The sequence below is a fragment of the Lepisosteus platostomus genome, chromosome 13 (genome assembly GCF_059453375.1).
Source record: "Lepisosteus platostomus isolate fLepPlt1 chromosome 13, fLepPlt1.hap1, whole genome shotgun sequence".
Classification (NCBI taxonomy): domain Eukaryota; kingdom Metazoa; phylum Chordata; class Actinopteri; order Semionotiformes; family Lepisosteidae; genus Lepisosteus; species Lepisosteus platostomus.
In genome coordinates this window covers 38,661,541-38,676,134 of record NC_142623.1, presented here as the reverse complement: position 1 = coordinate 38,676,134, position 14,594 = coordinate 38,661,541, and the positions used below count along the sequence as shown (strand labels likewise).

Genomic DNA, 14,594 nt, shown 5'->3' with positions numbered 1-14,594 from the left:
CAAGTTAAAACTGAATAGAAGTTGTTTTTAATGGAACTCATTCCAGTCTCCAGCATGTACGCAACATATAATTAATTCAAACAAAGCGTGTTTTTAATTTGCAGTCTGCTTCAGCTGTTCAGACAAGAGAAGTAAAAAAAAACACAAAAGCATAATTACTGTCTAGCGTTATCAATGTAAGAGGAAGAAAAAAAATGTCAGTAAGGATTTCTGTATGACTGGTGATAGTAATTCACACGCAACACATTCGTCCCCATTAAGAAATCTTTTCTCACTCCAAGTGCAGTTTGAGTGCTATAGTGGTGCTCAGACAATTGTCAGTTTGAGACTGGTTTGTATCATTAGTTTAGCTGTACTAGATGGGGCAGGATCTCCCATCTTTCTGTGGACAATTAACTGAGTGTCTTCGAGATTGGGTGGACTTGACTCAGCCATCTCCATCTTACTGCAAGCTCACAGTGCTGTCAGGACTCTTGCAATCAACACTAAACCTGCGATGGGCACTATGGAGCTCTCAGTGTGAAAAATGGCAGATTATTCTGACAGTGCATATTTCATAGGAAAGTAATACATAGGCCTCATATCACCTGCACTGGCACAAAAGGCGCAGTGGCAAACCCGAGTTGATTAAAAACTGCTCATTCCCAGTTGGTTGGTAAAATAATTGGCCATTGCACATTGTCATTGACCACACACTTATTTACTTGACGAGACACTGTCTAATACATTTGTCAACGGTTTCCAATCACACTGCCGCAGACAGCTTTAATGTAAAAAGAAAAATAATGAAATCAGTGAACCTGAACATGACAGCCAAGGCATAGTTGAAGAAAGAGATGGGCTGAAATCACATCAAGCAAATTTATGGAGCACACATAATTATTTTATTATGCAAACTAATTAAACTTTTCTGCCTTATGATTATGATAGAAGAGGGGATACAATTCTTTTAATACTGCACTTATGTTAAAGCTCCCTAATTGAAAAATGTTTTTTTTCCACTTTACTATTGTGTTCATACAATAACATTAAGTAATTTTTTTTTTAATTTTTGTTTCAGAATTCAGACCTTGTCAACTATTCAGACCTTTGTCGCACTATTACACAGACAATACACTTTGCTTTTTTATCATGGAGTGAATTATTTAATCTCAGATCCAAGATTAAAACACCCGCAAAATACAAAGTCCCACAACACAAACAGGTATTGTAAGCAACCCTTCTTCTATCATAATCATAAGGCAGAAAAGTTTAATTAGTTTGCATAATAAAATAATTATGTGTGCTCCATAAATTTGCTTAATGTGATTTCAGCTCATCTCTTTCAAACCTAAAAGAAAGCATTTGATTTTTTAATGAAAATATCAGCAAATTATTAAAGATGGATATGAAGATTGTGCTGTTTGTATATATATCAAGGGATGTTGCTTATCGAAAGTCAGCACAGCAATAAGGGACCACTATAATATCCTGTCAGACCTTAGACCAGGCAATAGCAAATGAGATCAAGAGTATCTTTTTGTGTGTGTGTATAGATACAGCATTTTTATGTAGGCAGCAAAGTATTAAAAACAAGATGAAAACATGAGCATGCAACTGAACGATGTTTAAGAAACTGAAAAATAAAGTTACTTCTTAGAGTGCAAGTACGTGGCCTGCTCCATGTAGCAAAAGTGAAATATCAGGATAAAATAGAATTAATTACAGGTTGTAAATTTTCTAAGCTATTTCATAAAATTCACACACAGCCAAATGTCATGCATCTATACACTGTCAATATGCAATTACAGTATAATGAGGAACACGATTTCATCAAAGGGCAAAGGATCATCACAGATTGTAAAATCAAAGCTAGGGAAATAATCTGACCCTCGCTATTTATTTGATGCTGCCCTCTTATCTCTTGATTTATCGGAAGATTATCTCTTACCTAAGATTTGTATTGAGCTATCGCGGCAATCGTTAACAGTGCAATTCAGAAAGAGGAGCTCCGTTGCCCTGTTCCACTGTGGCAGCTCTGCTTTGTCTGCCCACAGTACGGCCTGAAAAAGAAGGAGGAGAAAGAGGCGGAAGAAAAGGCAGCGATGGAGCAGCCCTGCGAGGGGTCCTTGACGCGCCCCAAGAAAGCCATTCCTGCCGGCTGCGGAGACGACGACGAGGAAGAGGAGGAAAGCATCCTGGACACTGTGCTCAAATTCCTGCCGGGACCCCTGCAAGACATGTTCAAGAAGTAACGGACATGAGGGGCAGGAGAGGTGAATGGGGCTGGCGGGAGAAGGGGATTGGGTGAGATTGCCTAACTGGGTCATCCACAGCGCCGTTTTTAAAATTAGTGTAATAGTAAAAATCATCCTCAAACAATCTGTTCGCACGACAGTCTGCGGGCAAATCTGAACAGCCAATCAAAAGAACTGATCTATTTGTCTTTTTCTTGTTTCATTTTCTTAATTAATTAATTACTAATAAACTAGTGACACTACCAAGGATCTCAGAATTCCTGTCTCTCGCTCGATAAGACGTATTTTTGTTTTTTAATGAAGCATTAATTGGTTGGGGTGTTTTTTAGATGTTGTCCACTGATAAAAAAATAACAGGCTTTCTGTATGAAAAATTAATGCACACCCTAAACAGGTAAGGCAAGTATAACATCCATTTTGAAAATATGTTTGAGACTTTGTTTAAAAATGTACATGCTGTATTAACTGCATTAAGCTCTTCATTACAGAAAGTCATATATTTATTGTTATTTTGTAATATAGTCCAACTACGCAAAACAGGCTGCTTAAGAAAATAGGACATGGATTTGGTACCTTTTACAAAACGTGAGTTTAATTTAGCATATGCCTTTGTGCATTTTCTTGCACAGAGGTGTTTGTGGCGAGATGATTTATACATTTGTCTTTCTTTGCATGGGAAACAAGATTGCTCCCATTGGGGTATAACTGCAGTCTAATTTTTGTTTTTTGAGCTGCTAAACTGTGCTTGTCAAATACAGAATTTATTTAATTGTATAATAAAATGTATAAAGTGGGGCAAGTTACTACTGTGACACACAAAAACAAATCGGATAAATCAGTCATCATTTCACTTAAAGATAACTCAAAAGGTAGTTTTCCATGACATGGATTCATTCTGAGATCCTTCAGTAGGCTGTTAACTATTGCAATAGGTTTCTTAAGTAAGTGTAACACATCAGACAGTTTTGTGCCTCTCCTTATCACAAGCCATGCTGAAGAGGCAACTGTTGATGGTAAAATGGGACTCAGAAGGCAAGATGAAGCAATCTTCACTGTCCTGTGAGTTCCATCTATACAACCTCAATTCTTAAAAACCTCGCGATTGTTTTCTCTGTCTTCAACATGATGTGTTTTGTTCAATTGCTTACTTTTCTATTTTTTTATTTTAAGTTGCCTTAAAACAGCCTAAGTAAGCATTCAGCTGTGATCATGAATCGGCTACCGCCACTAGGTTTCCTTTTTATTTCTGCCTCAGTGCTTAGTTGTGAAAAGCTAAATGAATTGAGTCAGCCCCCTAATCCTGTTTCATTTTTTATTTTATTTTTATATTAACTAAGATAAATATGTCATGCACAGTGCATACCTTGGGATCTATATTAATGTTTTGAACAGCAGCAGCTACTGCCATACCAAATACATTAAATCCAGACTTTTATCTTTTGTCAAACTTTCCTGTACTCTGTTTCCTTTCTGTTACCATTTTAGGTGGAGGTCTTCTGCTGTCTGTCTTTCCAATGGCTTTCATGTATTGCAAGTAAATATATTAACTTGGTCTAAAGCCAGTCAATAGTGGAAAGATATTCAAACTTCAATGCATACTGCAAATTCATTATTTTGTATTTAGATTTTTAAAAGTTAAGCCAAGGTTAAAAATGGACTTGTTACCTATAGAGAGAGATCTCCATGAAAAGCATTTTGCATTTTGTTTACTATATACAGTATATACTGTATATATGTTAGTCTTATGTAAAGCAGAAAGTGTTAGTGTCTCCATGTAAGACTCTATGATTGACACATAAAATGAAGTAGCTGAATAATTTCTTCCTGGCTTGGTTTATATTTAATTTCCCTTAGGATTTATAAAAATATGAAGATAGCAAGGCCAATTTTATGTGCATGAGTTTCAGTGATCTCTGAAGTTTCCTTTTAAAAGGTGTTTTTTTATTTTTATGAAACTTCACAAAGACATTCTAGCATCTGTGTGTCATAAATGGAGAAAAATACTTAAATGGCGCTGATGATGAGTTACAAAATATAATTACTTAGATAGCAGTGAAGTACATAAGGGCATAAATATTGATGCTTTAAAGGGTACTGTAGGTGACAAAGTCTGTAATGGTTTTGCAGTATACCTGGAATCTGACCTTCATCTAGCTGGCTAGTTGCCAGAGTTTAGGACTATTCCAAAGACAATCAAACACAACCACTGCATGGAAGTGGACGTAGCCGATATATGATGTAATTTTGCATTTAAGTTGCCATGTTGCTTATATATGTGTCCTATATGATGTATATTACTTTTGTTATGATTTTGCCTATTATTAATGATTCCAGAAAGTTTATTACTGCTAATGAGTGGGATGCTACCAGAACCTAGAAATCACATCTTTCTAAGTCATTGGGACTGAGATTTTTAAAAGAAAACACAAACAAAAACAAATTTCTTCTTTATTTTATAGCTAAAATTTAGCTCCAATCGCCTTTCTACAGGGTCCCTTATGCACTTTCCTTTCTCTTTTTTTTTTCATTTGACATACAGATTGGTTTTGCTAAGCAAACTGGATAAATAAAGGTTAGATAACACAAAACATGATGACTGCCAAAAGTTGAAAAGGCTTTGCAATGTGACTTTTAGCAATCTTTTCATGAAACTCTCTGTGTGCAACCTAAGGCACCAACAAAATGGAAGCATTGTCTTGTTGGCTTAAACAGGGACCAATCATTTGTGCATAAGGATCAGATGTAAGATGTGAGATGTCTACCACAGGATAAGAGTAACTTCCATTTTTGTAATTATAGTTGCCATAGAAATGTTTACAACCTTTACCATCATAATCCTTCTATGTGAATGTTTACACGCAGTTATTTACCTTTAAAGTGAAAATTTGACCTACTTAGAAATGGATCTGATAACTTTGTAAGTTGTATTTTTTATATCTATATATTTGGATTTTGGTATATATAGATTTATTTTGCAGACAGGCTGTCTTCTAACCCACTATTTTGTCTTCAGATCTGCTGCCAGAGTTTTGCCTTTGCTTCTAGGGCAGATTTTCAACTTCCTTCAAAGTAAATTTTGATATTTTAGTGAGGGTTCCGCAAAGGAAACCAACCACCTCTGACTGAATGTGTGCACTACGTACAGTATGTTGATAAAATAACAAAGAAACTAATTCCTGTTGCATACAATCACAAGAATAAAAAAAAAAACTATTAAAATATTTTTAACATTTTTTCACAAGGACTTTTCAGATACTAGTTAGCACCCTCATTTCTCAAACTGAATTTCTATCTAAAGTGTGCAAAACATTTGAAAAATGAGCATATACACAATATACACAAAAAAGCTACCATAATAGAAATTGTCAGCTGTTGTTGGCTCTTATGTTTAAAGTGGGTAAATATTTTCAACTTCAACCTGTAGGCAACTAAGACAAGGAGAGTAAACTCATTTGGAGCTATTCAACTATAAAAGGCAATTATCTTTGAAGTTATGTCAATTGCAGTTGATGATATTTGGCAAAAGCCTGTTATATTAATTTTGCACAATCAATAACTCTGCAAAAAAAGCATGTCCAATAAACGTTGTTAATGCAAATGCGCAGTTATGCTAAAAAGTTCTGCAATGTTTTATTCACCCTTGCCACAGTATACAGAATGAATCAGTGTGTTAGCAGAAGTCACGCCTTATTCTATCAGATGTTGGTTTCCTTCAACCTATTTATTAACAATGCAATGATAAAGAGTGCTATGGAAGTGGCCTGTTTGAATCTGTTAACACCAAGACCAAAGAAGGATCCCCCCTACCCTCCTTCCAGCCCCCTTTTGAGATAAGTTTTGTCATTCTCAACAAATTAACCATTAATTTGCATGGTTTTGTTGATTTACACAGAACATAAAGTTGTAGTTCTAGGACACTATTTAAAAATCTCAGGTAATGGTTCTCGGTATAAAAAAATAATTAAACTATGCAAGAGAGTTGCTTGTATAGTAATTTGCTTATTTTATGGGATCCACTTTCCCACAAGACAGAAGGCTGCAGAATGTACTTCAGGATACTGGTATTTTAACTGTTCCATAGTCATATTGTTCAATACAATAGATTGTATCATCTTTTAAACTGTAGTCGAGGCCTTTTACAGTAACAACAAATGCATTTACTCTCGTTCATGTAGCTGATCTTCAGAATACAGGAAGTTTGGCACAAATGTATTTCACATGACAACACTTTAAATTACAGTGTTGCTTCAAAGTGTTAATGTACCAGCATTTTGAAGTATATCCCAGACGTGCAGTGTACTATATCAGTGAGATGTTTAGTGTGAAATAAATGGGGTGAAGGTTATCCAAAGGTAGTGCTTTGTTGTGTTTTCTAACAAGAACACACACTCTGGAAAGCTCAGAGTTAGGGGCTATAGAAAGATGCCTTTATAAGACAGAGATGTGTGAGGAGGTTTGGACTTTATGTTGCTATGGTAACTAGTCTGAGCAGTAACTGTATTACAAAAGAGAAAACTAAATGTTACACTACATGAAGAAGCATACCTTAATGAAATTAAACAACATTCAGATGTAGAAGAAAAACCTGATGCATCGTGATGATCCTTGCTTAGTAGGCATTACACGTGATCTGTGTTGCAAACGTTAAAATTATTGTTGAATGTTCTGAACTAACAAGTTTAAAAGACTGTCAAGCAAGGGAGAATTTGAATTATTAGTAGAGAAACTGAATGAAATTAGTTCCTTGTTAGGCACACATAGATTTGACTTAATATGTGTTTATTTCTTATGATTTGTTGAAATATTTCTCCTTCATTTTTTACATTCATTTAAAAACATCCCAATCACCAGTTTTCTAAATGGCATTTAGAACACACAGGCATGAATTCACAAATTTGCATTTACTGACATATCTATTTTCATTTTAGGTGCAATGTAAAAAATGAAAATTGAAATAATAATTCAGCTGGCACCTTATCTTGTCTACATACTGAATCTTAGATTTACGTCCAATTAATCACCAGTGTTCAAGCAATGTTAGGGTAAGATAAATATTTCTGAATTGCAACACTGAGTACTAGAACTGTCCGATTGAAGAATATTGAAAGAATATATTTGAGATAACTATTTCTGGGTTATTTCATCACTATTTCATTTCAAGAAATGTCCTGAAATGCACCATTTTGAAAGAAGATTTAGGTGTTTTTGAGGACAGTGGTCTGGTGTTTTAAAATGGGACTTTGGGGTAGAGGCACAACAGTCTGCCAAGTATCATGCATTAGATGAAGTCAAAAACAAACTTAAAATGAAATTAAGAAGCTGTTGTAGACAATGAAGTGATTTATCTGCTGTATAAATGTTCTGAGCTTTGAAACAGATTCCAAAAACACTCAAAACTAGTTTTTAGCATGTAAGGTTAATCACAGTGTAAAAAAAAAGAAAACGTACAAATAATCTAACGTATAAACGTGTTAAAGTGCAATCTTGATGTCTGAAAGCAAGAGAATATGACTTCATCTGTGTGGTTGGGTTAAACATCTCATGCCTAGACCCAACACTGAGCTTTCTTTTCCTTATAGGATAACCTCTTTTATTTCTCCTGATGGAGGAATACAATGACAATTGTGTGGAAACCTAGAAAAAGAAAACTATTTTAAAAATGTAATTTCAGTTCTTTGCTCTGTGGAACGTTTTTCAAATAGTTAAAGCCATATTGTTTAGACTGCAATACTTAAAACAGAAAAAAGGGTCAGAACCTGAAAAGAAAAAAAAAAGTTAAAAAGTTGTCATCTTTTTTCATTTCCTGTAATAAAACAACTATAAATATATATGTTATTTAAAATGTGTGTCTGAAAGGTACTTTTCTTTCTAAAAGCCACAGTGATGATGTCTTTGTATGTAACTGTATGTATATACCTACCTGTGTGTCTATGTGTCTGTCCGTAATGTTAGCTAATGTTGTCGGACTGGTTTGTCCCTGCTCGTAATCTGTATCTGGCCAACTTGCTCCACCTTTAACAGAATTCTCCACTGAAGTACAATATGGAGGTTATACACTCAGTAGACACAACATGGCATTCAATTCTCCAGTGTACACTAAAAGTAGACCGGAGTTTACAACTCTGTTGTGCATCAATCAATACAAAACATTCCTGTTCCATTTTATTTTTCCTTCAACAGAATCTGTTCTTTTGAATCCAGTGGTTTAGGCTTTTTATGAGATGTAGAAACATTCTCCTTTAATTATGAAGTAATATTACAGTATATCACATCAAATTATTTTCAGAATAGCTCTTTTCTGATGACAGTTTTGTGAGTGGAGGGGTTTTCAGCTCAGAATGATGTACTGAATCAAAATCTTAAAAAAGGAAATTGAGAAGAGTATTATTTTTATACTCCATATGAGGACACTTTAAGATATTAGTACTGGCAGTGTTGGTAGGGTTATTCATGCAATTATGTAATTGAGGTTTTGCACCTACAGTATGTTGTTCATTGTCACATGATTATTTATAACTTGACTGACCTGTACAGTTACTTTATTTCATTTTACTTTTGTTTTTATTTTATTTAGCTTCTGTTTATTTTTTTTACCTTTAACTGTAAGATATACAGCATTAAAAACATGATTTTAAGAGCAGATTTTTACAGATATTTCAGTGCTATTTATTTTTAATCCGCTTAATTGGGCATGGAGTATATGTAAAGTAATGTCTTATTGAGTTTTTGCTATTGCAGATGTATATATATATATCTTAAAATATTTTTATTTTTGATGCCCTTGAATTTACAATTGTAATTTTAAAAAACAATGAGACACTACCCCTACAACTAAACTTACTAAAATCTAAAATAGTGGTAGTATACTCTACAAACCATCTTACATTTTATTGAGAAAGTCATGAAAAAATCTCTGAACTGTGAAAAAAGGTATAACAGAAATTATTAAAATAAATCATTACATTTTCTTGATTATATCTGACAATATATTTTTTTTTCCAATTAGGCAATTGTCAGAAAAGACTAACAGCTATTGAAATAAGTAGCTATCAAAGTCATTTGTAGCCTGTTTTATAAACATACAACTTCAGCAAGTGAATCTGGTATAAGAACAGTATTAGTAGGCTCATATGTCTTGAAAAACTTTAATGCATCAAACTTAAAATGGGGCAAAAGGGCTGAACGAGTCATACAAAAACATTTACAGCTGTGACATTTCCTGTTTAGATATTTAATATCAATTAATATATATTGTATAATATGTTGTATGTTCAAAGGTGGAAAGGACACGTGCATTAAGAATTTTTTTTTTATTTAACGTGTTACCATTATTCCTGGTTGAAAGATTACTTTTGTTAAAGGACAAGCCTAGTCTCCACAGCTATCAGAATTAAAGACTAGAAAGCAAAAAGGGGTATTAAAACCATTTACTTTTTTTTCATTTGTAGTTATTTCAGGACACTTGGGCCATTTTTGTAATCATCTTAGGGAATTATTAAGAATGATAGAAACGCATGAATATACTATAATGAACTGTCTATTTTGAAAGATAGTTGTGGTGTTTCTTTAAAAACGCAGTGTAACTTTGCCTTGCAGAAGTATTCAGGGCCTTCCTATTAAATTACAACAAAATACATACACATTTTGTAAACTTCATATTTTATTCAAAACCAGAATGGTCAAGCTGAAGGCTTCTAGTGATAAGATAAGTTACAGTAAATGATAACAAAAACAGAAGAGAAAAAAATGAAATATGAAAATTGTGTAAGTATATAGTCCAATGAATCCACTATTTGGTGAAAGAACTCTTGGCAGCAATTCTAGCAGTTAGTTTTTTGGGGGGTCATTCTCTACCAGCTTATCAACTGTATGCAGGTTTAGTGCAATTTATTAGTCAACAGAGTTGCTCAACTTGCTTGGGGATCCTGCACAGAGAGCAGTTTTCAAGTCTTCATAGACTTCCAGTAAGATTCAAGTCAAGACTGACTCCACTCAAGTACATTTGGATTCTTATCCTTAAACCGTTGTCTTCTTTCTTTTTGTTGTCTTTGTTTTAAATGTGTGGAGTAGTATATAGCAAATATTAATTGCTACTTCAAATTGTCAGGGCTGCAAGCTTTAAAGCCAATAAAATAATGCAAGGATCAGAATACTTTTGCAAGGCACTGTAAATAGCTACAGTTGTTCAGGATAGCTGGTTTAGAAGGTTAAATTTGCCAGTGATGTCAATTTCTCTAAAAATAGTTAATAACGGTGTTTGAAGACCCTCCTCTTCTGAGTAATCTGCAGACAAATTAGTCAAAGAAGGAATGATAAAGATGATATAGTCAATTATATGTATGCCTAGTAGGACATCCTGCTCAATTCTAATGAGTGCTTAGTTGTTAAAAGGTTTAAAGTTATTATGGTCATGTTTATTAGAGGTTAAAATATTGACTTAATTTGGTACACAGGAACTATACAAGAAAAAGAGAGGAGTAATCATGTAAAATCCAGGAGCAACAAAGCTAGGAATTTCCATTGTGTTAGGCCATAAGATCATTGGTTTTATTATATTAGATTTTTTCTTGGATGCATTTTTCCTTGAAGAAAGGAAAAAATATCAATAATTTTAAAAACTTTTTTTCCTATACCATATTTTATTAATATTTCCAGTGAAGAAGCACAACAGACTGTAAAAAGCAGAAGCAGGTCATTCACAGCTGGTCTGGGTTAAGGCTATGAACTCATGCTGGCATTCAGTAAAACCCCAAGGGAAGCAGTGTTGAAATGCACTTGTGACTCTGCATGCTACACATTCAACTGAAGTTCAGCTGATGGGCTTCAGTTCCTCCATTCCCACAGTCCAAAAGCTAACAAAGACAGAAGTCAGAACCTTAAATTTTACATTTTTATCTTTTTAACTCTTTAGCATTTCATTCAAGACAGATCACTACTACGAAAACTACATTTTGCAAAGGGCTATTTCCATCCATCCATTCATTCCACCCAATCTATTGCATTTAATTTTGTTTTACAAATATCATCCAGGCTCAGTAGGTATGATTTTGTTTTCCGTTTCCAAGCCATGATTAGATCAAAGGTTAAGTTATAGTGCATTAGTTGAATACCTACTTGCTACTGTATGTACAGTACATCTCCAGAGACCTATTAAATTGGAGCCCAAAATGTGAGAAAAACACAAGGATTCAAACACTAGGGATTGGGAGTAAAGTAAATGGGAGAGATGTAGAAAGGAGGTGGAATACAGTGATTTTTGAAGAGTTGAGAAATTGTTGAAAAGCTTTGATTGCGGATACTATCATATTAAAATGATGAAAGGAGTATTTTTTTATGCAGGGTGCTTTGTTCTTGTCTGAAATTCAGTCAGTCTATGTCATGCAAAGAAATGTGTTTGTTGAAGATTCATTTGCAGAGAGGCATTCAGCTTTATTTGTTGGTGTTGTATTTGCATGTACAGTAGATTAGGTTCTCTGTGATTGAAGAATAAGAAAATAAAAGATATATCACTTGCTTGTACAGTAGGTATTTTACACCTAAGGGGAATTTGATAAAATCTGTTAGAAAAATAATTAACAATAATTAACAATTTAGACTACAGTCTAAAATGCATTTTCAGTCTAGGAGAACATCACAATGTCTTAGACAGGCTGTTAAATAATGCACTTTAAGGTGTGCATGAAATTGATTGGAATGCTTCAAAAATCTTTGATTAAATGCATTAGGTGAGAGAAATGGAAGGAAATATTCAGTGTGCTGGAAACTTCTCGGTTTATTTTCCAATTTATTATATATATTTTAAAATATTTTATTCTCAAAAAGCTGATAGAAGTTACCTTACTACAGTTAAAGGAGTTGTCTGGTAGTTTCCATGATTGTCTTTTCTGTTTAATACAATGACATTTTTGAAAGAGAATTGCATTAGTTTACTAAAGAGCTGAATGAACCTGAAAATTCAAATGAGCTGATAAACCCTTATGCTGTCACTGTAGCAGATATTGCGATTTAGGCAGTTTCTGTTGTAAGGAAAGAAGACAAATGATAAATAAATATACGTAGAAAAAAAGATATAGCTGAATAACTGGAGATTTTTATTGTCTGCCCAGGTAACATAACTGTTTTGTCAATTTAAAAGTTAAAAATAAAATACATATAATACATTTTTAACTGCACAACACAATGGTAAACACAATGAGTGTACAAACTGTATTACCTAAAGCCATGCTTGTCACTTTAATCTTTATAATTACATTAAAATAAGAACACCTTGTAAACTGTAAAAAAATTAAATAGTCACACACAAAAGACAGTTGTGTGAAAAGAAAGAGTCCTGTACAGATGTTTTATTCTTTAGTGTTAAAACATTATGACATTTATTGATGCTACATTAGGAGAGTTTAGGGGTTGTTTCTGAGGAACACTACAGAACATCTTAAAAGGTAAACCTTCTATCTAATCCTTTCAACTTCATCATCTGCAGAATCCCAAACACTGTGTTTAGTCTAATGTAGTGAGCTATCCTGTCCTGCATAAGAAGCTAGAAAATGCCAAGAAAGAAAATAATTTTTATACAATGGTTTTAAAACCAGAAAAGACAACAACATCTAAAATTGGTATTGCTTAATATGTATTTTAATGACAACATTACTGTTTATTGTTGCACTTTTCTTACATAAAATTAGTGCATTACACGTAAGTAAAGTGAGACAGTTTCATGTAATCACTTCCAAGGAGGAGATATACAGTGAATTTGTTACCTCCATCTTATCTAAAGAATCAGATATAATGCTCATTACTGTACATAAGAGGCCAAGTAATTATGTGTCATAATATGCCAGGTATAATCATGAACCCTGGACTTTAGACAGGTGAGATCTTAGAACAAAAATAAAGTGACTCTTCAACTTCCCAAACATTCAAAACGTGAAAAGAATGCAGCATAGTACATACAGTACAGTAGCTAATCACTAATGACTTTCTAATTTTCACCCAAATATAGCAGTAAACTAGCCATAGTGATGTCCTGCCTAAAAGACCTTGATAAGTGATTCAAACACTGTTACAAGCACCTGCTTCTGAAAGACATGAAAAGAAAAAGTATTTTCTTCATCCTTGGTGCAACTGCCATGTGCGGTGTGTACAGAATTAAACTGCTTGAAAACAGCACGAGTCGGAGCAAAGCAAGCAGTCTGCTTGAACACAAATTCTCGTACATTCCAGTATTGCTATTTGCACTAAAACCTATCATTGATCTTATCCTGACCAAAAAAAAAGAAAAGTTTTTCTCTCGTGTGGATGACATTTCCATTTACTAAAACACATTGTTTTCTGTTTTGTTTTATTTATTTTTTTAATGAATGTGATTAAGTTGAAAGGTTTTGTGTAAAAAAAAGGCTGCTTTACAAAGATCACACTTAAAGTGTTCATGTTCTGTAGGGTTTTTTCTAATAATATTTTGGGGGTGGGGGGGTGGGGGGGAAGTTGAGAATATAAACTGTGTGAACTCTTTTACTGCATGTCATATACTGTATGTGGAACCAAATCACTGTAGAATTGTCACATCTCTGGATAAAACAACTTAGAATTCTTGGAAATTGAAATGCATAAAGAAATTAATAAAATGGTTTCTTAAAAAGAGACTCGAGTGGCTAGTTTTATTGTTTTATAATTTATCATTGTATTATGAGAGCTGGTCCAGGCTCCTGCGAAGCGTAGTTCAGGACCCTATGCAGACAATATAATCCGAAATTAAGTGGAGAAGGACAACAGGGAGGAGACGTAGAGGATCAGGACAGGTTTACAGACGGGGGCGTGACGACGGTGATCCGGTGGTCAGGGGGGTGTGGCGAGGGCAACCTGACAAGTTCTGACAGTCCAAGGGGGAAAATCCGGGGCGCAGTCAAAGGTCCAAAACTGTGTGATCCATCTGAGACAAACGAGGTTAAAATCCGGAACCGGATCCGGAACAGGGACAGGGAATAAAATCAGCGTAATGAGGCCAGGCGCTCTGAGCCCCGGTCTCACATGGTCAGGACACCGTGAGGAAGCCTATGCTGTCGGGTCTCTCCTGGACCCGCTGGTAGGCGGGTTTCCGGATGTCCATCTCCCAGTGCTGAGCCAGGAAAAGTGAGAGTGCCAGGCTTAAATAAAGATGAACAAACAATGGGCAGGTGCACATAATCAACTAAAATACGAAAAGGTTGGAGCACCCTTAAGAGGAGGGATGAGGATCATGACACATTGAGCATGTTGGAAAATATACAATATACACCATTTCAAAAAAGGCACTTCTCAATTAATATAAAGTTTATTTCTTATAAAACACAATCTATTTAAATGATTATTTATGCACTAATA

The 14,594-nt window shown here is 34.4% G+C and overlaps 1 protein-coding gene across 3 annotated transcripts in view; it reads left to right on the top strand.

Moving 5' to 3' along the window:
• cplx2b (complexin 2b) overlaps window positions 1-13,874 on the top strand; it is a 69,661-nt gene extending 55,787 nt beyond the window's left edge. For all 3 annotated transcript variants that reach the window (XM_088604562.1, XM_088604561.1, XM_088604563.1), the window contains exon 4: window positions 2,037-13,874. In XM_088604562.1, the coding sequence (XP_088460688.1) occupies window positions 2,037-2,234 (198 nt within the window). In that variant the 3' untranslated portion in view covers window positions 2,235-13,874. The remainder of the gene's footprint in view (window positions 1-2,036) is intronic.
• The last annotated feature ends 720 nt before the right edge of the window (window positions 13,875-14,594 follow it).